The sequence below is a fragment of the Coptis chinensis genome, chromosome 7, assembly GCF_015680905.1.
Source record: "Coptis chinensis isolate HL-2020 chromosome 7, ASM1568090v1, whole genome shotgun sequence".
Lineage (NCBI taxonomy): Eukaryota > Viridiplantae > Streptophyta > Magnoliopsida > Ranunculales > Ranunculaceae > Coptis > Coptis chinensis.
The window spans coordinates 19,214,145-19,241,512 of NC_141462.1; the positions used below are offsets into that span (position 1 = coordinate 19,214,145).

At 35.9% G+C, this 27,368-nt stretch overlaps 4 protein-coding genes and 1 pseudogene across 6 annotated transcripts; 3 read left to right on the plus strand and 2 right to left on the minus strand.

The window, feature by feature from the left end:
• Positions 1 to 218: 218 nt before the first annotated feature.
• LOC147486447 (zinc finger BED domain-containing protein RICESLEEPER 1-like) lies at positions 219 to 3,657 on the plus strand. The gene is made up of 6 exons (XM_086571883.1): positions 219 to 426; positions 992 to 2,103; positions 2,203 to 2,290; positions 2,372 to 3,088; positions 3,170 to 3,250; positions 3,342 to 3,657. The coding sequence occupies exons 2-4, from the start codon at positions 2,035 to 2,037 to the stop codon at positions 2,890 to 2,892; spliced, it is 678 nt and encodes a 225-aa protein (XP_086428009.1). The 5' UTR covers positions 219 to 426; positions 992 to 2,034; the 3' UTR covers positions 2,893 to 3,088; positions 3,170 to 3,250; positions 3,342 to 3,657.
• Positions 3,658 to 7,247: 3,590 nt separating this feature from the next.
• LOC147486448 (uncharacterized) lies at positions 7,248 to 17,630 on the plus strand. The gene is made up of 7 exons (XM_086570254.1): positions 7,248 to 8,179; positions 10,050 to 14,082; positions 14,174 to 14,232; positions 14,309 to 14,361; positions 15,397 to 15,435; positions 16,226 to 16,295; positions 17,355 to 17,630. The coding sequence occupies exons 1-2, from the start codon at positions 7,704 to 7,706 to the stop codon at positions 10,273 to 10,275; spliced, it is 702 nt and encodes a 233-aa protein (XP_086426380.1). The 5' UTR covers positions 7,248 to 7,703; the 3' UTR covers positions 10,276 to 14,082; positions 14,174 to 14,232; positions 14,309 to 14,361; positions 15,397 to 15,435; positions 16,226 to 16,295; positions 17,355 to 17,630.
• LOC147486449 (uncharacterized) lies at positions 12,522 to 13,926 on the minus strand. 2 transcript variants are annotated; one of them, XM_086570255.1, is made up of 4 exons: positions 13,788 to 13,926; positions 13,631 to 13,707; positions 12,843 to 12,958; positions 12,522 to 12,763 (listed from the first exon to the last, which is right to left on the minus strand). In XM_086570255.1, the coding sequence occupies exons 1-4, from the start codon at positions 13,886 to 13,888 to the stop codon at positions 12,719 to 12,721; spliced, it is 339 nt and encodes a 112-aa protein (XP_086426381.1). In that variant the 5' UTR covers positions 13,889 to 13,926; the 3' UTR covers positions 12,522 to 12,718. The 2 variants fall into 2 exon arrangements, with proteins under 2 accessions (XP_086426381.1, XP_086426382.1); XM_086570256.1 differs by lacking the exon at positions 12,843 to 12,958.
• A 1,339-nt stretch (positions 17,631 to 18,969) lies between the features above and the next one.
• LOC147486450 (serine/threonine-protein kinase BSK5-like) lies at positions 18,970 to 24,388 on the minus strand. Of its 2 annotated transcripts, none has more exons than XM_086571825.1 (10): positions 24,180 to 24,388; positions 23,878 to 24,101; positions 23,669 to 23,804; positions 23,354 to 23,487; positions 23,162 to 23,267; positions 22,532 to 22,617; positions 21,163 to 21,351; positions 20,742 to 20,906; positions 20,415 to 20,495; positions 18,970 to 19,496 (listed from the first exon to the last, which is right to left on the minus strand). In XM_086571825.1, exons 1-10 carry the CDS (start codon positions 24,259 to 24,261, stop codon positions 19,251 to 19,253), a joined length of 1,449 nt encoding a protein of 482 aa, XP_086427951.1. In that variant the 5' UTR covers positions 24,262 to 24,388; the 3' UTR covers positions 18,970 to 19,250. The 2 variants fall into 2 exon arrangements, with proteins under 2 accessions (XP_086427951.1, XP_086427950.1); XM_086571824.1 differs by having other exon boundaries at positions 20,415 to 20,528.
• Positions 24,389 to 25,923: 1,535 nt separating this feature from the next.
• LOC147486451 (rRNA 2'-O-methyltransferase fibrillarin 1 pseudogene) lies at positions 25,924 to 26,956 on the plus strand (annotated as a pseudogene).
• Positions 26,957 to 27,368: the final 412 nt, after the last annotated feature.

The following is a 27,368-nucleotide window of genomic DNA, read 5'->3' on the forward strand; positions in this document are numbered from 1 at the left end:
GTCCTCAAAATATGTCCGAAATGCAGGGTCCGGCCCAAAACAGGTCTGGTCTGATAAGCTATTGGACCAGTTCTGGACTCACCATGTTCGAACCCAATAAGGGCCCGGCCCGAACTTAGATATAATGTAGTGCAAAAAATATATTAACCTAGCCCATTAAGATGCCACCATTAATATTACCCAACTAGAAGTCTAGAATCCTCCACCAACGTTGAGAATTGAGATGGCTTCTTCTTCTTCTTCCAATGTAAACCCTTTCCTATTCCAAGATAATAATCTTCATCCAAGAAATACTAATAGACCCAACTACTTGATTGTCAAAAACTACACCTATAAAATATAAATACATAAGAGATATGAGAAAGGCTCATCACTACCAATTATCAACTTAACCAGTGAAGATTTGTTTTCTCCAATCCCTACAAGGTATTCTTCTTCAACTTCGTTCAAAGATATGCTTAAACAATTTAAATTTGCCTTGGTTTGGGGCTCAAGCGTGAAACATAGACCCCAAAGAGTGGGAAGGGAGCACGAGTTAGAAGATGAGGACATGGTTCAGATAATTAAGGTGTGATTATGGAACATTGAGAATTGTCATTCACTGTGATGGCATTCCAGAGGCGGTGATGATAATTTTTGAAGATTCAAATTGGAGACACAAGGGTCCTAATAGGGAAGAAGTACTATTACGAGTATAGTTGTTTATTTAGGCTTTGCTGTAGTCATTGGGTATTTGAATATGCTATTCGAGTATGTTTTGAGTATGTTCGATCTGTACCATGCCTATCAAGAAGATTGAGCTAATTGTAGTTTTTAAGTCAGACTCACAGCCTGAAGTCTTGAGTAGAACACAACGAATAATGAACCTCAACAACTTTATATAAAACTTCGTTCAATAGTTACAAAAATATTTCTTCCATATCTATAATTCTTTGTGACTTTGTATGTATTAGTGACTTGGGGTTTTTTGTTTTGAATTTATATCTTGCAGAAGAATATGGCTGAAATTCAACAAGAACCAATTGAAGTCGATGCCGTCGACCCTTCTCCAATTGAACGCAAGCTAAGGTCAAGCATTTGGCAAAACTTTAAGAAGGTGAAAGGTAACAATGGTGAGCAGTGGGCTTTCTGTAACCTTTGTAACAAACGATTTACAGGTGCGAGTACTAGTGGTACTACACATTTGAAAAGGCATTTGACAAAATGCCCAAGGAAAATATTTGTAGATATTGGTCAACAAATGTTGTCTGCTGTAGCAAATGCTCAAGACAAGTCTGTTATTATAAAAAATTGGAAGTTTAATCAAGAAAGAAGTCGATTAGACTTGGCTCGTGCAATTCTGAAACATGAATACCCATTTAACATGGTTGAGCATAAGTTTTTTAGGATATTTCTGAAAAACTTGCAACCTTTGTTTTATGTCGTCTCGCGAAACACAATAAAAAATGATATAATGGAAACTTTTAGGATTGAAAAAGAGAAGCTTTATCGTCAGTTTGATAGTCTCGCTTCTCGAATTAGTCTTACCACAAATATGTGGACGAGCGGACAAAATGATGGGTATCTATGTTTGACAGTGCATTATGTTGATGCTGAGTGGTATTTGCAAAAGAAATTTATTAATTTTGTAATGGTAGGTGATTCTCTGAATGCTGAAACACTTTATAGGGTTGTTCTAAGGTGTTTATTAGATTGGAATATTGACAAGAAGATTCTACTATAACAGTAGACAATTGTTCTACCAATGACTCTATGATCTCTAAGCTTAAGGTTTCGATTGGTCAAGATGAAAACCTCCTTTTGAATGGGGATGTTTTTCATATCCGTTGTTGTGCACATATTTTGAACTTAATTGTGCAAGATGGATTGAGTGTGATCAAGCATGTCTTAGTGAAAATAAGAGAAAGTGTAAAGTATATCCGAGCTTCACCTGTGAGAAAGCAAAGATGGGAGGCAACAATTGGTCAATTAAAACTATAAGGGAACAAGGGTGTTAGCTATGATGTTCCGACAAGGTGGAACTCAACTTACCTTATGCTCGAATCTGCACTTGAATACAAGGATGCATTTTCTCGTTTGGAGCAGGCTGATAAAGATTATAAGGTGATAAACCTTCTTCCAAGATTAATAAGTAATCTGCATTTTAAATTACTTATTTTTATGTAAATAACTAATTGAGCCTTTAATTTATATACCTTGTAGGCAGCGCCATCAAAAGAAGATTGGGTGATGGCAAAAGTTATTTGTGATATTTTGAAGAACTTCTATGATGCTTCAAAGTTATTTTCAGGTACAACATTTTTAGTATGTTCAGCTTTTGTTAAATAGAAACATGGAGTAACTAACACTCATGTCTATTATGTATCTAAAGGCACTCAATATCCGACTGCAAATCAATATTTTCCTGAGGTAGCTGATATCCATTTAAAGCTGATTGGGTGGTCTGAAAGTGACAATTCAATTGTAAGCACCATGGCTGAAAAGATGAAGACAAAGTTTGATAAGTACTGGTCTGTTTGCAATCTGGTTTTGGCTATTGCAATTGTTTTAGATCCTCATTTTAAGTTGAAGATAGTTGAGTACTACATCAATTTGATCTATGGTATTGATTCTTACACTCATTTTATGAGGATTCGAGACGGACTTTCTGATATTTACTCTTATTATGAGAGAACTTTTCCATCTAGTTCTTCCTTAAATGTCAATGTTAGTACTAATTCTGGCAGCTCATCATATGATATTAGAAGTACTAGTCAGGAGAAGCTCAAGGCCTTTGATAGTTGGTACAACAATGGGGTTTCTACTGGACAAAATAGAAAATCAGATTTGGACTTGTACCTAGAAGAGCCAATTTTTCCAAGGGTGGAAAACTTTGACATTTTAGTTTGGTGAAAAGTGAATGCACCTAAGTATCCCACATTGGCATAGATGGCTCGCGATATTTTGATGATTCCAGTTTCAACTGTGGTATCTGAATCAACTTTCAGCACAAGTGGCAGGGTGCTTGATCAATATCGAAGTTCTATGCTTCTTGAAATTGTGGATGCTTTGATTTGTGGACAAGATTGGGTGCAGGCTGAAGAAATGGGTAATATATTGTTATCTAAAATACTTATTTCTTTTATATTACCGTAGATGTTACTGATTCATCCTTATTCTTATTCTTTAGATGTTGGCACTTGTTCTTCTAGTGGCGGAATCACCAATGAAGTATGAAACCAATCCAAATGCTCCTATTTCATCTAATCAGGTGAGAGTATTAGAAGTTATATGAGACTTTACTTTGATTCTATTCCTTTTTGGGGAGTATTCAAAGTAGTGATTCATTTAAAATTTTGCAGGTTTAACTCAAAGATGTTGGAGTATGCTGGATGTAGTTTTTGAAGGTTATTGTTGTTGTTGCACTGTTTGGAAGTTTTTGGTTATTGTTGTTGCACTGTAGGAAGTTTTTTGTTTGTTGTTTTGCTTGTTTTTTTTTTGTTTTTTGTCTTTCTTCAAGTTCGAAAGCTAAGTGATGGAATGGTCTTTTGTGGACCAAGGATTCATGTTCACAAGTGTCTAGAATCCACTTGATATTTTGTTGTTTTTTGTGGGGAGGACCTACCCCAGTTGTTAGGTCCAGTTATTTTCTTATTGAATGTATGCAATTTCCGTTTAGCCTGTTTCCATTTTTCTTGTGCAAAATGAATGAATGAATATCAATTTTCACTCTTCAACATTTCCCGCCCAATTATAGTTGTGTTTTTCTAGATCTTCATGAAATGAATCAAGTGAAGGTTTTCGGGCTGGTCGGATTCGGGTCGGACTTGCACACTAGCCAATCGGGCTGGGCCAGTTCTGGACTCCCAAAAAATATTCTCTAGTCGGGCCAGTCCTGAACACATACATTTAACAAACGGGCCGGACCTAGACTTATATAGGTCCGGCTTGAATCCGACCCATTGACAGCCCTACTTGAATCAGTCTTAAATCGTTAAATAAATGCCACTAAAAGCAAAATAGACGTTCTAACGACACTTAAAATACTAGAAATGATTGTGTACCTTCCATGCACTTTATTTTCATGTACCAAAAAATCCGGACTCAGAAGGGCAGCTCAATTGCAATTGCAATATGGGTGCCAATTGGTCGGTTTTAGATCGAGTTTTAACGGTTTCAATTTGGAATTTACTATTTGCGGTTCTATCGATTTTGGTTCTCAACAGATTTTGTATGAGAATTATAGAACCCAACCCAAAACCATTAAAATCCACGATTTTTTTATCAGTTTCGGTTCTAATTCGAGTATTTATTATTTATTATGATTATTAAACAATTTCAATCATTTAAACACTAAAACTTGTTTTTTTTTTTTTTTTTTTTTTTTTTCCTACATGATAATATTTTATGTATAATTAGTGATATATCAATAATCATATTTACATAAATCTATGAGCATATATCAACCATACACGTTAAAACATTTACCATTCATGTAATAATTTCAAGCTTTGATATAAAAATTAAAATAATCAAATATCTAATCCCAAAAATGTAATTTTTTTTTACGTGCATACACATATATTTGTTTCCTTGTATTAACTCGATCGTGTACACGTGCAATCATATATATTTGTTACCTTGATATATTTTACGTGCATACACATATATTTGTACACGGTTACACATATATTTGTACACGTGTATTAACTCGCATTTTAAATCGAACATGCGAGTACATGCGTCTTACAATTACATCTCATCACTAATTTTTAACATGAACACTACATATTGGTTTATAATAAGTGTGTGTACCACAATATATTAAGTATGTATATTCTATTTAAATATACACTTGCATAAGTTAATAAATATAAAATATATTAGTTAGTTCAGAATATACACGTTGACATTATTATTACCATCTATGATATATTTGTTTAACGTATTGTTATAAAATATACATTTAACAACACACATTCACTATTATGCTATATATATTTAATAGACTTTTATACGTAAAAAATATATTTTATATTATAATGTATGAATTTGATTATCTTAAATGTAATATAATACTAAATTTTATATATCGAAATCATAATAATCGGTTTCGGTTTCAATTTCGATTCGGATACCCATGGGTTTTTTACTATTCGGTTCTACGGTTTCAGTTCTTTATCGGTTTGGTTTTTACTGACCCGTTGTAAATGGGTCTAATTTTTTAAGACCTAGAACCGGAACATTCGGTTTTAGTTCCGGGTAATCAGGTACCCATTGGCACCTCTAATTGCAATATTTATCTATCCACTGGTGAATTGGAGTTGATCGACTAATTAAGTTCTCGTGTACAAGAAATTCCAATAGATGATTCTAGGAGATTTTGTGAATTTTTTTTTTTTTTTCCCGATCAGTTTTTGTTAATTATTTTGGCATTTGGAGTTGGATATTAAACAAATTAAATTACATATTTCCATACCAACATTTCTACTTCACATGAGATATTTGAGTTTTTCAGCCCTTTGAAAATTTAGCCCCATTCAAGATTACATCGACAATGGAGTATGATTCTCATAAAAATGGCAAAGGACATGTGAACTATAAAGTGGAAATGTGATCGAGCTCACAACAATATATCACAATTATCATGTAGGATGAAAAAGTTTGGGGTTCCTTTGGGTAAAACTTTATGATGTTGCCAGTTTTGAGCAAGTTATTGTCTCCAGTGCATAGTTCGAGATTTCAGAATTCTCGAAATTCTGATAAATCAAAAAACCGAAATCCAATAAATTTCAACCCTATTATATTCGGAATTTCGAATTTTTCAGAATTTCATTTATTTCGACACTATATTTGAAATTCCAATTTTTTGGAAAACCGAAATTCCGAACGGAATTTCGTTTGGAATCACAAACTATGCTCCAGTGTAAATGCTACCATAGCACCAAACACTGTCTGTTCCTTTGTCAACTTAAAACAATAGTTCGTGATTTTGGAATTCCGACAGCTCCAAAAACCAGAATCATGAAAGAAATGCAAAATTGGTATTTTTCAACTATTACTTTATGATTTTGATTTCTTTAAAAGCCGAAATATTCAGCAGAATTTCAAAAATTCATTTGAAATCACATACTATGCTAAAGACAGTTCGACCCTTAACATATAATTTCAAATTTTTCAATAACCGAAATATTCAGCAGAAGTATAATATTACGTTCGAAATCACATACTATAGTTTTAAAACTTTAAATTAGATACTCGCTCATATATACTTTTTTGGTAAGCAAGCAGGGTTGAGACTTGAGAGGTCTCTTACCTCATTTTATTAATATATTTTTTTGCTGACCGGGTGTCTGGGCTAACTTACGTGCACCTCAACTAATCACGTGGCCCTATTTGAAAATTCGGCTGGATATTGCTTCGCCAATGACCCTGAAGCATAGTTCGGGATTTCGGAATTCTCAGAATTCTGATAAATCCAAAAACCGAAATCCATTAAATTTCAACCCTAATACATTCGAAATTTCAAATTCTTTTGGAATTTCAAATATTTTAACTCTATATTTGAAATTCCGGTTTTTTGGAAAACCGAAATTCCGAACAGAATTCCGGAGTTTCGTTCGGAATCACGAACTATGCCCTGAAGAGAATCGAATTAGTGACCTTTGGGGAGCAAACTAGTTCCCATTTGCATCATCAATGACAATATTCCTTAAATCCTCAGAAAAAAAAGTAGGTGCAATAGCTATGTACTGAACATTAGGAACCCTTTGCTGCTGCAAGTGCATCTGCAACTTTGTTTGCTTCTATATAGACACGCTTGATAGAGAATACTTCCATGCTGTCCACCATGCTCTTGGTCGATTATGTGATTTACTCGCTCATATCAGCTGTTAGGATTGGGATGCCTGTAGTCGTTGATCTTCACTAATACCGACTGATACCCAACTATTGATCCAGGTGGCAGCAAACAAATTACCCAGTTTTAGGAATACACCACAACACCTGCACACACCATAACTTACGTACAAAAGAGCAAGTGAGAGTGTAGTAGTTAACCGTTCACTTTCCCACTGAAAAATTGACTGTCATAGAAACGGAATTGACCTTCTCACCACATCATACGTTGTTCTTTCAAAGCAATGTCTGACACTTGATCACAGATAATCAAGGGTGAATCTGGCAATCCATAATAAAAAATAAATAAAACCCGTGGTTATGCTTTATGAATATATATATAATTAATCATCACAAGAAGAAGACAAAATACGAACCAATAATTTATTTCTAACTTTAATCAAGTTTTAGAAATCTGTAACCTCTTTTATATATATATATATATAATCAGCTCTTGTCTCAACTCTCAAAATCCATTATTCTCTCTCCTCACTCTAACTCTTCTTCTTTCATGGATTTTTTAGTACTATCAAAATGTAATAAAAAAAAAAGGTCCATGAATCACTGCAAGCATAACTGATTTTTTTTTTAACTCCTCCATAAATGAAATGAAACTTTGGTTGTTTCAGTTTCAATTATTTTCCTGGGGCTGTTTTTTTCTTCTTTAAAAAAGTTGTCTTTTCTCTTTCTATGTTTAACCAAGCCATGTTTTTGCAGACTGACACATGAAGAGATCATATAGTCCAAATATGCAATGCTCCCTTCTTAAATCTTTACGAGTGTTAAGTTTTTAGTTCAAAGTTGGGACTTGGAAGGTTTTTAAAGTAATGGCAAGTGTTGAGAAGAAGAGTTCTAGTAATGTTGGAAGAGAAGAAGTGCAGGGCAAGCATCAATCTAATGTTGTAGAAAGTGATGGAAGTTTATGTTTCTCTGATGCTGAAGATAGATCATGGCATAATAATTCAAATGGTAGTGGTAGTAGGTCTTATGATGAATATAGACAATCAAGTGTTTCTGATCTTGAGATGGGTGGTGTTGTTTCTGAAAATCATCATCATAGAAGGAGTTGTTCAACAGCATCAGATGTTTCAGATGAAGTTGATTTAGAAAGTGGGGTTGTTGTTCAAGAGATGAAAGTGCATTTGGCTAAAGTGGAGAAAGATTGTAGGATTTGTCATCTTACTTTAGAAAGTAGTAATCCTGAAACTGGAATTGCTATTGAGTTGGGCTGTTCTTGTAAGGAAGATTTAGCTGCTGCCCATAAACACTGTGCTGAAGCTTGGTTTAAGATTAAGGGAAACAAGTAAGTAAAGTTTTGATCTTTATACTGATTTTCAATATTTTTGCTTGTATATTTCATACCATTTTGTTGCTTCTTAGATTTTTAGGCTCAAGATTTTAGTTGGATCTACTACATTGAGGTGTTTCATGGTTATTTGTTTTCTGTGTAGTAGTTGGAATTTATTTGCATTTTTCAGAGTTTTTTTACCTTTGATGTTAATTTCAGGTTTGGGTGCTTTGAATTAAGGTTGTTCTGTTGGCTTTATAATTCTGTCTAATGGTTTTAAATTGTGTGAACATGGTTTTAATGGATCCAGGTATTGATGGAAATGTTTAATGTAAGGCAGATAGCTACAGAATCTTGTATGAGAAGGAAAGCTTTGCTTTGTTTTGGCAAAAGTAAAAGTAAAAGCAAATTATGCTAAATAAAGAACATTAATAGAATAGTTTAAGGAGAAAAACGTAAGGGATTCCTAGTTTCCTGTTTTATTGTGTTGTTGATTCCTCTCGCGCGTCCCTGTTCTTAGATACTGTTAACTCTTCTTTCTGGTTTCTACTTTGCTTTCGGAAAGTGGAATATATCCTTTTTGACGTGTGTGATATGGTCATATGGTATTGACTATTGACTATTGGCTTGTTCTAGATTGGAATTTTGATCTGGAATTGGTCACTTAGTGCGTATACCAATTTTTCTGTTTGGTGAACTTATGAGGCAGTTTTTTGAGGAAGATGTAGGACTAAGTAGCATATTCACTTTATTTGCTATTCAAGTCCATTGTTGGGCCACCTCATGGATCATATTACTTTCTTAAGATATGCTGCATTGATTTGGAGTGTTAAAAAACTTTTCTGAATTGACACTCACATCTGTCATATGAGTTCACTCCCTGTTTTCTCCTTTTTCTTTTCCTCCAAAGGATGGTGTGGGGGAAGGGGGGGAATAGAACTAGTTATTCTGATGGCATCTTCTTTTAGTAATTAAACAGTTTTATTAACTTTTATTTTTCTTTTTTGTTGATTATCATTCGATTTTATATCAATGCAGATTATCCCTACTAGATTTAAGTATTATATATAACCATTCTATCACACAACTTAAACCAATTTATCTTAATTGATGTTTTAATAAGTTATATACATACAGCAGAAAACTACAATAATCCCTTATGTCAGTTTATGTCAAATTTTATAAATCAAAATTTACTAGGGCAGCAGAGTACATAATCAGTCTTCCCCAATAATTGTTAAAAAAATTCTGTTAGACTGCAATATAGGCATTTGCTTATTTTTCTCTCCATTTTTCTTTGTTTGGTAAAAGGTGCAATATTTGGTTGGGTAATTATTCCTGTTCGTGTAGACAGGCTCTTACCATTTAAAAACTGATCCAATATATGATGTCTATTTGTCAATTATTTCCGTACTATTGACCAATCACAGAAGGTAGTCATGAGGGAGCATACCATTAATTAGGCTTAGACAGGGAGCATGGAAGGTTCACTGTATATGAAGGGCATAGCAATTTCTGTGACAAACATAATCAGAAACGACTTATCGTGGAACCTGTCGTATATCTACATTTTAAAAGTGTAAACTTGAGATATAATGCGATTTGAAACCTCCTAAAGCTCATCGGACGAAAATTCAAGAGAATAGAACGGAGAGCTATACAAAATGTATGTTTCTCTCCATAACGAGCAGGGTCTTCAAACTTCAGTTGAAAAAAAGGAGAAATATTATTAATAATGTGCTGCAAGTAAGTGTTCTCAAGTATTTGAGAATTTGGCGGTTCACCTTTTCCTTCAAAGTTTCAAAGCAGTGGTTATCATCTAGAAGCTTGAACACAATGACAAAGCATCATGTTCTTCTTATATATGTTAATTATTTGCTTGCAGGACTTGTGAGATCTGTGGTTCCGTTGCACGAAATGTTCTTGGTGCAAATGAGACCGAGTTGCTGGAGCAGTGGAGTGAAACAAACAATACCACAGCTGCTGCAGCCACACCCCCTGCGGAGAGCCGGAGCTTCTGGCATGGCCATCGCTTCCTGAATTTCCTGCTCGCCTGTATGGTATTTGCATTTGTTATCTCATGGCTCTTCCACTTCAATGTACCTTCTTAAATTTTCATAAAAGAAGGGCTCTGGGATTTCTGAGCCCCTTGTGTGTTCATATGATCCATCTTTACATCGATCACTGTTGTGCTCACATCTTGCTTAGAGTCTTTTATCCTTGAGTGTCAGCTTTAGTTCTATTGATGCTTAGGGAAGGCAATTATATTTTATGTTGTAGTCTTGGTTTTCCATTCCAGGGCCTAAAATATCTCCATTTATATTTTTATTGCTTTGCGTCCACTTGTATGTAGCATGTAGGATGTGTTTTAGAGATACCAATGACAATGAATTTGCCGAGAAAGGTTTTTTCCAAGAGATTCCGTGCATATGTACATGTAAATATTCAGTCAAAGGTTGACTGCTGAAATGGCTGTTCAAGTGAACAATGTACTTTGATGTGTTATAGCAAGGTTTTTTAGAGATTTCTTACAGATAGTATAGTTGGTAATTTTATTGCTGAGCAAGGTTCATGTCAAAGTTAAGGAAGAGGAACGTAAGTCATACCTTGGAAAGAAACGGGAGCTAACAACAGTACCAAATAAATGAATAATACAACAGTGGACATGAGTACGAAGGTGAGAATAATAGTGATACGAATATCAGGAGCATGGAATCTCCATCTGAAGAGTGGGCCAGTTAACCGTGATATCCTGACATTTGTAGCCTCTGTTGTGCGGTGTACAGCCTAATCCAATACACGCTAGCGAGTAGCGACCGTCCGTAGAATTGTAATGTTCTGAAGGTCTGTCCATATGTTGCATCTGCGATCAATATAAAAGCAAACCCATCGTTGTTCTGAATTTGTCACCACATGTTAATCTCTAATTAAGTCAAAAGGTTGGGTTCATGTGGGGTATCAAATTGTGTGAAACCGAAAACTCCAAAGCTTGAAAACATTTCAGTGTAAGATTTAAGGTTGGTATTGCAACTTGACATGTTGACAATCTCATCAACTTCCATTAACAGTAATCTGGGGAGCTAAGACAACTTTCTCCATCAAGTTAAAGTGCATGCCTGCACTAGAAAAAACGGTTGAAAACATGAAATCGCCTTCTAGCAATCAGAAATCAATTAGCGTGTAACATTTCTCTTGTGCACTGTATGGAAAAAGATTCCAAGTGGTGTGGCTATTTCACTCATTGTGTCACACACTCACACGTTGGGACCAAAGCAATTTTAGGGAATCTCCATAATCAGATATGGGTGAAAGCACACTTCAGTTCAGATGCTATCGTGATGTTGGTGTGCTGATTTTTTCAGTGAAAAAAATATCAACTGGGTTCCGAAAATAGTGATATCACGTCGCAAGGCAATCTTGTGAATTGCCTATGAGAGATTCAGATTTCAGAGGTCCCATTCGGATGATCTAGTTGTAGAATAAAATTCCATGTGATTTGCGAGCAACACCTAAGTAACAAACTATGAATGGCCTACCAATAATTCAAACAACATTAATATGGTTGTTTAATTGGATATACAACCTTTTATTCTGTAAGTGCTTCGCAAGACCTCCAGCTGCATGCCATAGCTTGCAACCACTTCTAGATAACCAGTAACATCGTCTAGCTGAACTGTGAATGTCAGTGCTGCTGTCAGAATCAAATCCCTCGTCGAACCCTTCTCTCAAGTATCTGGGATCGGCTGAATGTCTTAAGCGGGCCTCCATTTGGCATTGCTAAAATCCTAAGCAGTTTTTTCTCTTCAATTTCATAGCTAAAAGCAGGTTCCAACAATCTCCATTACTAAATACAGATATCTAAACAGCATCACAAAAAGTGATTACGAAAAGATTAGTTTTAGTGCTTCTAATCACGTTTTAGACATCAATTTACACGTCTCCAGCTATGAAAAGGGACACTATGTTCAAACCAGAAAAAAAAAAAAAAAAAAAAAAAACATCTAACCAATTTTCAGTACTACCAAATGGGGCCTCATCTCCAAAATTACTGGAAACAATGGGGCCTTATCTCCAGAACCACTGGAAATAATTAGAACCAAATTGAATTATCAAGCACTCATACGTCAGTTCGGCTCATCTTAGTGGAAAGAGAATGTATAAAAAAAATTGTCTGTAGGGGCATGGACGCGTTATATCCAAAATTTTGCAACAAGGGCCACTAAGTCACTACTAATGGTTAATGAAAAACCCTCCAAAACATGCCCTGCAGACAGTAAAGGCAAGGGAGACAATCACTGCACTTCCCTACCACCAGGTAACAGACTTGGGGCTGATAAAAGATGTCTGGTCACTAGGATCAAACAACAGACTTTCATATCAACGAAATAATTCAATCTGGTTCCAGAAAATTTTCATATACATATTTAAATGTCAAGTACAGAGTACAAATAAAAGTTTCTTATGGTTTGATGTCCATTGCATTACCAGAGTTGCTCTTCCTACACTTATCAACAGCCTCATCAAAAGTTTCTCTCACGTGCCCACACATAAATATCAAATCCTGCAGGGCATCTGTAAATACCTCTTTTGCTGGATCACCTACAGACACCAAAGAGACAAACAACAGATTAAGATAAGGGATCCCTTAAGATAAATGTGAGTTAAATTATCAACTAACCATATCTGATATACCCAATACTAGTGAGGTGGGCTTGAAGCCCACAACCTCATGGTTGCAATGAAATTGGTCAGCCACAAGCACAATCAAATGCTCGCTACAATAGATTGAAGCTTCTGCGTTGGAGTTTCCACAAAAAGGGATGAAAATAATAGATGTTGAAAAACAAAACAGCAGATGCATGTAGGAAGCTGGGGAAATTTGAATTGACTAATGGAGTGGTGGATAGTGCGATTTAGAGAGAAAGAACCAGTAAGCTCTATCTTAAACTAAGCCAGTGTATTGATAACAAGGTGGGCGGATGAAAATTTTATCAACATTTTCCAGTGGAAAATCTTCCATGCGAATCATCATTGGTACAGGAAAAATTGTAGACTAAGAAAATCGCATTTGTCGGCATTTGATTAAACACTGGGTGAATTCTTATTTTGGTCGCAATTTGCTGCAAGTGTGGCAAATTCCTTAATATATTTCCCTGGCTTTGGCCAACCCACTATATGGCGCGCAAATCACACATAGTCAGTGAATTGAAGCAAAATTAACAGCGGGAGGGGAAAAAACAAAACAAGCAACTGCAAATATAAATATAACATCGAGCAAAACTAAATTATCAGACACAGTCTAAAGGGGTATCTGATGAATCTAATATGTCAATGTAATATATGTAATATATGTTCTTATAAGAATGTATTTCTTATAAAAAAAAAAAGTAAATAAATTGGATCTCTACACTCTACACTCTAGACTAATAACAAAAAAAAAAAAACGAAAAATGATGAACAGCATACCAGTTGTCTGAACTCTTATGTTAACTTTGGCATCTGTAGGATGAGGAATGCTGTACCCACAGAATGTCACCCTTGGACTGAAAAATAACATAAAAAATCACTACCTATTAATCACCAAACCACAGTATAAGAAACCAAGATTGTTCAAGGAACTTACTCTTGATTGAGAGTGAAGCGAACGGAATTAGCAAGTGTGTGATCCTCATCAGCTAAAGAAAACGTTGCTGACTTTACATCATTAATTGACCCGTGCTCCATTGGAGGCGGGAAGAGTTGTGTTTAGGGCTTCTTCTGCTCATATTATACTAGTGGGATGGATACCTAAGGGTAGTTAAGTAATTAGGAGTGGGTCAGAAAAGTAACTTCAAATAAGAACCCTTTTGTTCAGTCTAAAACCCCTCCCCTCCAGCCGCTTTTCTAGAGCCCATTCCTCGTTTTCTAACCAAATAAAGGTGAATAAATATTTCTGTTTTTGATTGACAAGTTTACATTATCAGTGTGGTACTAGATTTACAGTATTATTATTTTTTTTTTGTTTCTTAGGTGAATATATAATGGCTGCGAACAACGTACAAGCACCCTCGGCGGCCGAGAAAGAAATGGTCTGTCTGTTTTGAATTAAATACTAATTACTATTTTTTATTTTTTATTTTTATTATTGTTTTTTGGGGGTTGCAGTTGCTTACTCTTGCAGAAAAGGAAATGGAATATAGGGTCGAGCTATTCAACAAGTAGGTTATTCTGGCCATCTCTTTTTTTTTTTTTGTTTTGTACAACTTGTAGATGAAATTTTGAGAATTTGTATTACAAGATTAAAGATGAAACTCAATTTGAAAAAGGCTTTAAATTGGATAGATGAGGTGGCAGCCCAAGGCTCAATTAACGTCTTGCACATCATATTGTCTTGCCGCCAAGGCTATGTTTGGTTTAAAAAGTTGAATTAGCGACACCATTGTAGAAGTGAGGATAGGCAAAGCAGCGTAGAGGGAGATGAACATCGCCAATTTTTTAAAAAAAGAGGAAGTTGCTTTCCTCAAAATTCCTACAAAGATGCCGATGTCTATCTCCCTCTCTCCTATAAAAACTGTGTTGCCCTTTATCTTCCTCCTAAATTCGTGGCGCTAACTCAACTGTCCAGGAATGGAAATTTCGTGAACCAAACATAGCCTAACTTCGGTGGGAGGTTCAAGTCCACTTTTTGGTATTGGCGGGTTGCATTGCATGATGAAGTGCAGACAAGAGTACAGTCGAACCAGGCATCATGGGTTGCACTGTTGTTATTTCATGTACTCGTAGCATTTGTATAAAGGGACAAAAATAATTGTAACCCCCGAATCAAGTACACCAAACACAATCTTCACGTTTAGATCAGTTTGAATTTCATCTGAGGCAGGATATATTTTACTTCAGTAAGGAAAAGGATGGGAGGGGGGAGGTGCAGGTGAAAACCATGAGGGACTAAAACCTTTGTATAAATCTTTATTAGATTCTGGTGACAATTTCTTATACTGAATCTGATGAACTAACCAGTAAGAGGACATGGAGAAATTACATTAGAAGCCAATTCATGCGACTGTTGGTTTTAATTTTTAGATGTGTTAATTAGTTTGTGCAAGCTTGATGAAAGTGTAGATCTTTGTTCATTCTTATAGGAAGAGATTTTGGTCATGGTAGTAATTATCATGAGAATCTTTTTTAAAAATGATATCCTTCTTTCTAATATATCTTATGCTTTCTAACTTCCATCTATGTGAATTTTGCTCCAGGCTTGTACATACATGCTTTAATAAATGCGTCGACAAAAGGTATTATATCTTCTATTTTTTGTGTATATATGCATGTATAAAATGGTTCAAGCGTGCAATACCCTTCTTACTCAATATTGATTCTGAAAGGGAAGTATACAAATCCATGCAATAAGTACGTACGTATATATGGTTTCCCATTCGTAAGTATGTATATATGCACAGTTTTATGCCCCTCTGACATTTCAGTAATTGTTCATTTCTTTTAGCTTGCATGGAATTGAAAAATAGGTTTGAATTTGATTGTAAGGGGATTCTTTTCTCTCCTAAATTTTTCTCTTTAAAGTTGGAAATTCAATTGTGCTCTCACCTTCCAAGTGGCCCATATAAATTAACTATTTATACATGCTCAAAAATGCATTTTCACTAGAAAAGGCAGTTCAAACTATCTGCAATAAAAAGGGAACCTTGATGCTAGTGAAGACCCCAAATATTCTGGTCCACATTCTCTAATCTCTAGCAACATGACAAGAAAAAGAGACGACTCCACCTCCCCTTTTCTTAAATAGCATCATTCTGGGACCAACATAATTGTATTGTGCATCTTGTCCATTCGTATAAAAGTTTGATTAGTTGAAATGTGTTACCGTATCAAACCTGGTGGACTAAGTGAATTTTAGGATTTAAGGTCATCACACATGCCTGCACACAGCCACATGCACATACACCTAAGAACGTGGCTGTGCCCACAGGTTTGATCTTGTTTTGTCACTATCCTAGTGATGGTCGTTAATTTTAAGCATGGGATATCTTTTCACAGCGGCTATAGATAGTCTCTTTTTTTCTCCAGGTACAAGGAACCTGAGCTACATATGGGTGAAAACAGTTGCATTGATCGGTGTGTTTCTAAATATTGGCAGGTAAGGGTGCTTGAGGTAGAAGTTGACATCAAATTCTGAATTAGAAGTATCTTCTCTGTTATAGTGGTGGAACATTACTCACTTTTTATTCCTTTAGAACAATTATGTTTGTAGATATGATATTTCTTCTCCTTGGGTTTAGACTTTAGTGTTAATGGTGAATGAAACTATGGCTGAGATAAAAAGAAGAGATTCCAGAGTATGTATTTTATTTGAACCGCTAAAGAATTAAGCATTCTTTTAAAATAAATAAATCAAAGACTCAAGGATCTCTGCCTCTGTGATGCTTGGGGCCAGCCTCAGAGGCGATTGAGAGTTAAGCCTCGATAAAAAAAACCTTGGTTTGAAACCAGCTAGCACCATAAACCATTAACTTTTCAGAAATAGAAAATAACAATAGCAAATTTTATTGTGAAACTTGCTGAGCAGGTTATACAATATGTATGAGAGAGTTATTAAGTTTGGTTCAGTTGTTTAGTGGGAACTCCTCAGTTACGCAACATGCCACGACTTCAAGTTCTTCAGTTGTTTAGTTGAAGTGTGGAACACCTCAGGTTCTATTGAGTCAGCATGAAACTTCTACAAGAATCTTAACAAGTTGTATACCTGCTGGTATGAACATTTTATAGCTCCCACGGAGGTCCTTAACCTCTTCCATAATTTCAAGATGATTATATGTAATATGTTTGTAGAGAAAAGTTAGGTTATGTAGATCTCCGTTCTATTAATTTTATAAAAACGTAACATATATATTTGATTATTTGCAGCAACTGTTAAACATCATGTGTCTCCTGCTTTCCCCTTGTTGTAGGTTTTACCTTTTGTAATTTCAACCCTGCTTTTCTTGAGTGGTTTATAATGCTTGTTAAAGTGACGTTGGAAAAAGTAATACTTTCAATTGACTTTGGAGAGCTACTTGGTTAATTGTTCACAAGCACTTACATGCAAAATGGGGTCCACAAGTATCTGAAGCTTGTCTATGATACTAATGCATATTTTAGCAGACCAAAACATAAAAGATTTGTCCTATTGGTGTCTAATCCAGTTCCCATTTCTCAGGTGAATAGTCTGGTTGGGCAGCTGCTAGGTATGGGTAAGCCTACGTGAAGCAATGATATCTGTCGAGGTTGACAGGAGTATCTTGAGTTGACTGCAGGAAATCAAAGCCTATTTTTTGTTTTGTTTTTCACAGTCCAGCACGTTTCGGTTACTCGTTTTGTGTTGTATGCAGAGAAACAGAATTAGCAGTAAAACTTTGCTTATTTGTATTAGATCGTAATAATTATAATAATTTATCATTTTTTAAATCTACAGTTTATAGTGGTTAGTTTTGAATGCCTCTTCTCCATAAATTATACTTCTGTATGTTACCATTATTCGCTGTGTTATGCGCTTCTATATGTTCATCCGTGTATTACGGTTTGCTCGGTGAGTTTGCTAACTGCAAATGCAAAAGATGGAGTAATTGTTTGGAAGGCCAAAACATTGTAGAATATTTTTGTAGAACACCATATAAAGGAAGTGAAGAGTACATGGTGTTCTTCAATCCTTTTCTTCCCGTTAATTAATGGGTTGCCATTAAGCCTGCTTTTCATCTTTGTAGTAGGCCTGGGGAAACCCAGGTTTCGTATTTTGCAGCTTGAAGGGTTTTTCTTTTTTGTCCTTCATACTTTGTTCGGTAAGATTGAAGTGTGCGTGACAGCGGTTCAATAATTGTTGTGGCTTGCATAGGTTATATTTCTTACTGCATATTTGTAACTCACACCCCAACATTTATCATGGGAAGCCAGTGGGATACTTTTTGTATGATATTGCCAGTGATTTACCCTATCCTTAGTGATTCATTACATTACTATATATAGTTAATCCACTTGCGGTCAATTTACAGAAATTAATTTTTGCAGTCTACGGTCGTGGGGTTTTGTTATCTGTTAAACTGTGGTTGTATCTCTTTAGGTATGACTGGTCTTGTTTATTGAGATTTTAGCATAATCCTTTTTGCCCGTGAAATGCAAGAACAAGCTTTTGGCAGTCCAAACTTCTATGTTCTAACTGATATAGATTTTGAAAAAGAATCCAGGTGAGAAATTGCACTACCGAAAACCCATGTGCTCTCCAATCTAACCAGTGTCACCCAGCAAAACCGGACATTTTCCCCATCTGTTCTATCAATCTATCATTCTATGGTACTGAGTAGTGAGTACTCCAATGAAGAATGTAAAAGTCATGGCCTCTTGGGTCCCTTGTTTCACAAATGGGTCCTGATTCTGTGATTTTAGTCCTTATATTGTTTCCTACCAACAATATATGTATGGTCCACTGGGCGGGTCGTCATGTCAACCTTTTTTCAAACATACACATTTTCTAACACCTTGTTTATGGGACCATAAAACATAATCTAAGAGCAGATTTATTTCTTTTGTGAGGCCGATTTAATATTTTCATACCAGAGACATCAGGAAAATCAGCTCCGTCCAACTCTTTTCATGAAAAAAATTTGATAGACATACACTGATATAAAATCTAATACTTACTCTAAATTCCCTTTTCATTAGAAGATATGAAATGCAGGAACTAACTCCTTTTTACTAGAGGACAGCGCAGAGCTTTAGCAGAAACTGAAATAGAAACAAACAATTGAAAGACGGATGAAACTTCCGGTACAAACTTGGAGTTCTAAATAGTTTCTTCATTACCAAACTCAAGATTTCTGTCAATCATTGTATAAAGATTCTTAGCACAACAGATGTTGCTCAGTGTCTTGACATAAAATTGAAATCAGAGCTCCTCCCAGAGAAAATAAGGACCGTACATCAACAATGAACAAAAAGAATTCAAAAGGATACTCAAACACGGGAGAAACTTAAATGGATAAGGGGAAAAAAGCTAGAAGAAAGTTACATACAAGAAAACAACAATGAGACCACAAGAAAGGAAGGAAAAACCTATACAATTTCAGCTTCTGCTGTTCTTTTTCGCCTCTAAATTTGTGCCATCCTTTAGTGTCTCTTGGGCATCAGTATCCATTCCAAGGCTAAATAAAGCTGCTGCTTGAAGATAGAATGCAGTTGGCCACTCGGGAGAGATCACCTGAGCTTGCATAGCGTCTCCAAGAGCTTCTTGAGGCATGTCGTTCATCAAATAAGACAAGCAACGCCGAGCAAAAACAGTTGGTGATACCATTGTCCCACCATCGATGAACTACACAGAAATCATAGCGAAATTGCATTAAATATTTGATGGATGAACAGAATGGAGTTAATGATGCACTTTACCCACTAACTGAACGAATTTTGAGTTTGTCACTTAACAAAATCCTTTCTCACCCCCTATGACGCTGACATTGAAGGCATGACTAGCCTCCAAACAAGACATGCTCACCATGTAATTGATGAACTTTTTCCCAAGCTCTGTACCATATACAATGGGATAGGAGACGGTAAACATGTCGCGAAACTGACTCACCGAGTTTGATATATTAGTGTAACTTTGAGGTTCTTCAGATGAACCGTAAGGTTTAGACTTCTTGGGATGATCTCTTCGTATTTGTTCCAAGAGATTGGAAACATGGAACTCTAAATACTTGTCGAGTCACTTCCATGTTACAAATATCTTGGAACAAATAAGAAGAGATCATCCCAAGTAAGGTAAGGTCATCAAGAGGCTCATTCGAGCCTGCTTAGCTCTACGTGAATAAGGGAATCAATATAGTCGACGAATTTAGCTTTTTACCAAGAATGGAATGGAACACTAAACTGTAGGACAACATATTGTTTCCCCCCAAATACAGGACTGTGGGTCCAACAACGTCCAACAACCACAAGCCTAGCAAACAGCCCTGGACCTGGTGTGTACACCCAGACCCAACAAAAAATGGAGATGTGGCTTTCTCCTTGTTTTCAAAACAAGAAAGGTCTACCTCTTACATTCTAATATAGCAAGGAGCCTACAACTCAGGCTTCATATAGACAAAAAAGGTCTACAATTTTGGGATTCAAAATTTTCATATAGTTAGATCTTATCTTTACATCCCTAAAAACCGTTGGAAACGAGTAAGAAGTTCATTTCTGCATTAAGTAGCTAAAAGTTGGTAAGCTACAGTTTGATCTGGTGACTCACCAGTGTATAACAATCAATGGAAGTTGCAAAATCTTTAGCTCGAAAAGCAGTGTCTCCATGCTTCTTAGAGTTCAAGGTCTCCTGCATTTGGTTGGTCCACATTTGGAAAGAAAGCTGCAAATATTATTTAACACTTTTAAAAAAAGCAGCAAATTTAAATTTTACATGCCACGGTGAATTACTTCATCATGTAAGAGAACTTGAAGGCTGGAACAAATAATGTGGCTAATATCAAACATTATGTAGCTAAGGCACCATTAATTATTTACTAGGGATGCATGTTGTCAAGAAAATGGAAGTGTTAAAGCGTGGGTAGGCTCCACTAACCTCATTGGCTATCCCCTCATCATCCTTGTATCCAACTTTCTCCAATATTTCATGAATGGCAGTAAGATCCAATCGCGAACAAGCTTCACCTAAAGGTGTTAACAATAACGACTCTGCCGAGGCTGCAGGTCCATGAGAAATACCCATCAAAGTGTAGGAAGGAACCTGCAAAATTAAGGGGAGCAAACAAGGATATATTGTTCCCGTATGTAACATAGTAATTGAGAAGTAAGTCGTCAAATCCAATAAGCAGATTTTGCCCTTCAGATCAAACGTCAATAAAATAGATAAATTGTGTGCCCTACATTAAATATAATATGAAAAACCGGATCTCAAATTTCTCATTGATCTACACACCATGCGGAAGAGTATTCTACAGTATAAGGAGAATTTAGAGAAAAATAATGATGCTGGCATTTACCTCTGTTTCCTTCTGTAGAGAAGTGAGAGCTGTCACAAGAGACTTTGTGTTTGGCCTCTCACGAGCCTCATATTGTAAACAACGAGAAGCTAATCGTACCAACTCAATCCCATCATCGTTTGAGAAAAGACCCTCTAAACAAGAATCCATCACCATCAAAAAATTCTTTCCACGTATCAGATCAAGTGCCTGGGAGAAAATGTATCAAAATCTTCACTTTCACCACTTCTATGAACAGTATTTGAATGGACACTTCTCACTAAAATCTCAGTTTTGACTTGTGAGAAGGACATAAATAATTGTGAGAGTCTGAACATTTACAAGGTTGTCTAGCTAATGTCTCTGAGAAGCCAAGTACTTTGGTTAAAGTGGGTACATACTCACTACCGATAATTAAGAAAGATAGATATTTTGTGGTTACCCAAGAAAATGTTCAAGTGCAGTACAATTGCTCGAGAAAAACAGATATCTAACCATTGCTTGCATTAAACTATTCGAGATATTTGTATTAGATACACGCATTTCCGTCAATTTCCTTTTAACCAACAGGACGCGATCAAATTCTTTAACAAACAGGGGAGATGAACAAACAACACCAAGCTTGACACTAGTAGGGACAGAGGTCAACAGAAGACCTAAGTGTGTGACTGATCCCCCATCTAACACAGATAGACGGCAAACAACCACAACTAGTTTTCTTTTCCCAATACAGTTTCTATGCTTAGGATCTTAAGTTTGCGCCGCAGACCATGAAACAAGAGACCTGAGAAAGGATTTTCAATAGCTAATGTGTTTTCATGTCCTTTTGTTACCATCATGAGTTCTCTTTCATCATTTTTATTCTTTCTGGAACAAAGCTACATAATTTTTCTTACTCGATCAATATCATTGTTTTCCCTCATTCTACTTATTTTATAGATCTCCTACTTGTTTTGGTTGTCTGATTGTGACCATTATCATTTTCATTTTAATAATGGAATACTACAATGATTTTTCAGATATAGCACCATATCTCATCTTAGGCATTGCAAAAGGGGATGATTTAGTTAACAATTGACAATCCTCACGAGTATTGAACTCGTCATACCACCTCAACCACACAAAGACAGCAAGTCATATATTCACCTTTTCAAATATTGGATTGTCAATCATAACACTTTAAAAACACACTTGCGCTTCGAAATGAACATAATACTAATGTATGCAGAAGCTAAGAGCATTGAAGTCTTTGCAGTAGTAGTTACTTAAAGCTATCAAGACATTAGTCAGATGCTTATCAAGTGTTTGTCTATAGCTTCGTAATCAATAACCATAGTATAATAATGAAAAGAACCTGTATTTTTAAGACTAAGACAGAAGAGGAACTTACATGGCTTGGAGGAATATGCTTGCCACTAAGAAGGTCAAGCAATAGAGTTCCAAAGCTGTAGACTACACTTTCTGCTGTTACTCTTCCTGTCAAAAACAAAAAAACATTACTTTATTTTGGTTGAGTTTTATTTCAGCTATACAGCATGTAAATCTAGGAAAACATTGAAAAACAGAATTGCTTGCAGCACAGTTTAATGACTGGTCATGCGGATAAGAAACATAAAGACTTGAAAACCAAGCAGATTCGCATGTAATGCAGTATTTAACGTTTCTACTAAAGTCAAAAAATTGTAGAACGCTCAACAATTATTCAGAAAGAGTTGTTCACCCATATGCTCTTGAAAAACATCATTTGCTCAGATTGAACAAAGAATATGCACAACGTCATATATGGTTGTTTAAGAATCAGGCTTGCTAATTGGACAACACCAACATGATAAAAGTTATTTACTAGCTTAAGTGGCATTAACAAAAACAACCAAAGCATATGTTCTAACCAAAATTTTAGCACATGCTATCATGATAAAAAGGATCATGGTTGCAGGTTCTGAAATTAGAATGTCATAACGGCTTTAAATTGAAATCGCAAAGAAAGTTAACAATGTACTCTTCGTTAAGTAGTACTTACCTGTCCTCATGTACTCTGGAGGTGTAAATGCCAAGTTCGTACTGTAACTCTTCCCGTCTCTGCTATTCTTCATTAGACCAAAGCATGAGAGCCTGGGATTACCATCCTGTCAACAACCGTCTAAAAAATGAGGTCTAGACAATAGAAAGCAACTTACCTTTCATTGAGAAAACAAGAAAAGAAGCATTATACCTGATCAAACAAGACCCTATATGCATTGAGGTCATGATACAGACCTCTCCCTTTACTGCTGCAATAGTCCAACGCTTGAGCCAAATACAGCGCTACTCTCAATCTCATAGCCCATTTCATGGGCTGTGCGTCCCCTTAACCATTTCCAACCAAACTCATTTCAATTAAACCAATTCAAATATAAGAAATAACACAGACAATCAAACTCATAAGTACGGCACAAATAGTCCAAAACAGTCTATAACTAAGCACATTACTAATTAAGTATAAGTAGTAATCTACATTTGTTTAAATCAACGAAAAAATACTACTTACAGTGAAAAAGATGCTTAGCAAGCGTTTCATTCGGCATAAACTCGGCAACTAACAACCTCTCATTTCCTTCACAACAACACCCAATCAAATTAGCCAACCTCTCATTTCTCAATAGCCCAACTGACTTCGCCTCTTCCTAAAAAACACAAAAAAATAAATTAAAAAATAAAAAATAAAAAAAACTAAAAATTTGAGGTTAGAGATCGAACGAGAAATTGGCGAGAATCAGGCCAAGCAGATTTATTAAAGCGTTTAACAGCAATAAAACGATCATGGTCCACTTTTCCTTTATAAACAACATTAGGAGCTTTTTCACCATGTTCAGAAACAATGCTATCTACAGAGAATCCAGATGTAGCTATTTTTAGCTGTTCAAAGCTATATTCACTAAATCCAGGTAATGTTTCTTTTTCATTCTTCTTTCCTCCATTCTCTGTAAATAACAAATTTCAACTCTGTTAGTAACAGAAAAATAAATAGTTAGAGAAATGTGGATTGAACTTATTTTTACCGAGATCAGTGGAGTCAAGATCAATTGGTTTAAGATTTGAGTTCCACCAACATTGTGTGTATTTTGAACAACGGCCTCCCATTTTAAGTGGAGAGAAGATATTATTTGTGTTTGGTTAGATGAAGTTTTTCATTTCAAGTGTTTTTTGTTCAAGACTTCAAGTAGTAGTGAAGTGTGAGGCTATGGATCCAATGGGTTATTTTATTTTATTTTATTTTTATTGTTTTTGTTTCAAGTATTCTCTCTCTCTCTCTCACTCTCACTAAAGTCCTCAGTGTGTACAGGGTCTTACATCGTCATCATTCCCTAGTTCTGCTTTACTTTCATAGTTTCATGTTCTTGTGTTTTTTGGTGTTTCTTTTTTCCATTTACCCTTTTTTGGCATTGTGTGTGGTTTTAGGACTAAAGTTTAAAGACTTTATATATAGTCTGACGCGGTAACATACACGTCAGTTTCACATGAACTTTGGTTAGTTTAGAACTTTAAACTTTAGAGTTAGATTATGACATTGACTTAATTTGGTTGCTTGGTGGTTGGTATAACCGGAAAGACTTTTGTATTTTAGTTAGCAACTAGCTTACAATTCAGTATTTCATCTAGCCTTAGTGGACTGTGATGTAGCCGGTGTTCACAACCGAATCGGAATTCCGGTTAAAAAAAAAAGGGAAAAAACAATATAAGGTCTAAATATTAATGATTTTGAAATCTTGTTGAGATCAAAATATGACATAAGTCGAAATATTAATAATTTCGGTTTTTCAAATTTTTGAAATTTTGAAAATTTCAAAATCCCAAACTATGGATGTAGGAGCTGAGCAGAATTGTAAAAGAGAATCGGAAATTTGATAGGACTGGGAAAGGATGGAAGGGGAGATTATGGGGCCCGGGCCTGGGCCCTTTATCAAACCAAAAGTCGGCCGTTTGTCTCATTCCCAACATGCATGCTAAAACCTAGGCCCTAGGGTGACAGCGGCTCAGTTATCTGGGGTATATTTGTAATCCCATTAGGGACCGGCCATAACCAATATTCTTTTTGGCGGTTCCCCTATACCCGTTCACACCCCTAAACCTATCTATCCTCGTTGCCAGGGCTGGCCCGGAGAAGTCGACACAGGCAGTCGGCTGGGCCCCAAATTCTTAGCCCAAAATAGGCCCCCAACCAATCCAGGTTCGGTTAACTAACTCTCTCCCACCAGAGTACCATTTTAACAATGTGCAATAATCTTAGGCCCAAAGACATGTGCAGGTCCGATTTACCCAAAAAATCAAAAGACATGTCCAGGTACGACTACGACTATCTCTGCCACATGTGGGCCCACTACAACCTTAGCCTTAGCCAACGTTTCATGTCTGTGTTTATTGATTAGTAAAATCAAAATAAAAGGTACAAATAAAAAAGGATGAGAGGGCGAAATTATGATCAAGGTGGAAATGAGTAAACCCACACCAGTTGTCAATGTGCCAAATCAAATAAGTGCGGTCGTATGTTTACTATTAGGGACCCTTACTATTATACATTTGTACATTACATCCAGCTTTCAGTTGACTCTACAATATAAGTATTTCAAAAAGATAACAATAAAGAAAAAAATATGTATCACTAAAGTAACCATACTGCTTTCCATTTTATTTTTTAAGTTCTAATGTTTTAATTCTTTTTGACAAAGCAAAAACAACTCAGTTTTTCTTACAATCTTCTCTTTGAAATCGAGTGTGAAAATTTTGCTTATATATAGGCCCCATTCTAGGAACTCGCCTAGGGCCCTCGTAAACTCAGGGCCGCCCCTGCTCGTTGCTTTAGCCAAGAGAGCAGCAATGAGACCACCTAGAGGACGTCAAGGTGATGATGATAGAGATGGTCGTGGAAGAGGTCACGATGGTGGAAAGAAAGGTGGACGTAAGATTATAGCTAGTTAAATCACATCGTCATGAAGGTGTGTTTATGATTAAAACTGAAGGTGAATATGATCTTGCTACTAAGAGTTTGGTTCCTGGTGAGGAATCTGTTAATGGTGAAAAGCGTGTCGCGCTGTTCAGGACGGGATGGTACAGAACTTGAATACAGGGTCTGGGACCCTTATCATTCAACTCTTGGTTGTGCTATTATTGGTGGGCTTTGCAACATTTGGATTGCTCCAGTTGCTAAGGTTCTTTACCTGGGAGCAAGATCTGGTATCACATGCAGTCTCTCATATATCTGACATTGTTGGACCAACGGGGGTTGTCTATGCGGTAGAAATTTCTCGTACAAGTGGCCGAGACTTGTTCAGCAATGTTATTCCTATTTTTTTATGATGCTAGACGTCCTGCAAAGTATCGACAGTTTGTTGGCATGGTTGACGTTATTGTTTCTGATATTGCTCAGCCAGATCAGGCAACGATCTTAGCACTGAATGCTTCCAATTTTCTTAAAATTGGGGGGCACTTCATCAGTTATACTGACCCAGATCGATATGCAGGTGTTCGCTGACTAAGTAAAGAAATTACGGGAAGATCAGCTTAACTCTAGACTCTAGAGATTCTGTTCTGTTTGGGCCGCCCTTTTACAGATCAGGCCCATATTGTCTTGTTGGTACCTACAAAGAAACCAAGAAACAGAAGGGTGCTTCTTACTTCTTAGGCTCCTTTTCCTAGCTAGCCAAGGTGGGTTATGTTTTAGTTTTAGGTGTTAGTCAATGGTCGAAGTTTTTACTCGAAATGCTTACACCCTTGTTAGCAATTTGGGATATGGCAAAAATTCGGTATGGGAATAATTCGTGAATTATTCGGTGATTCAAAAAAACGGTATGGTCAAATATTCGGTAAAAAATTCACAATACGGCAATTATGCGGTGTTTAATTAATACGCGTTTTAAACGTTTGGTTGCAAAATTTTGAAAGTAAAAAATTCGTGATATTATGTTAGTAAATATTAATAATAGTTGTCATTCTTTACAACATAACAAATATATCTAAACAATTTGGCTACAAAAATATTGAAACCAATTGAATGGTCCACATAGATACCTTCATTTATTTGTTCTTGGATTGAAATTACCGTTCAAATTTCAAAATACACATACCATGACATGACAATTTAAATATTGCCAAAAAAGTATAAAAGCAAACTTTTTGGATTAATTTATCACTAAAAATGTAAGAGTAAGGACATAAAGAACATAAAAAATAACAAAAATGCAACCGAATTT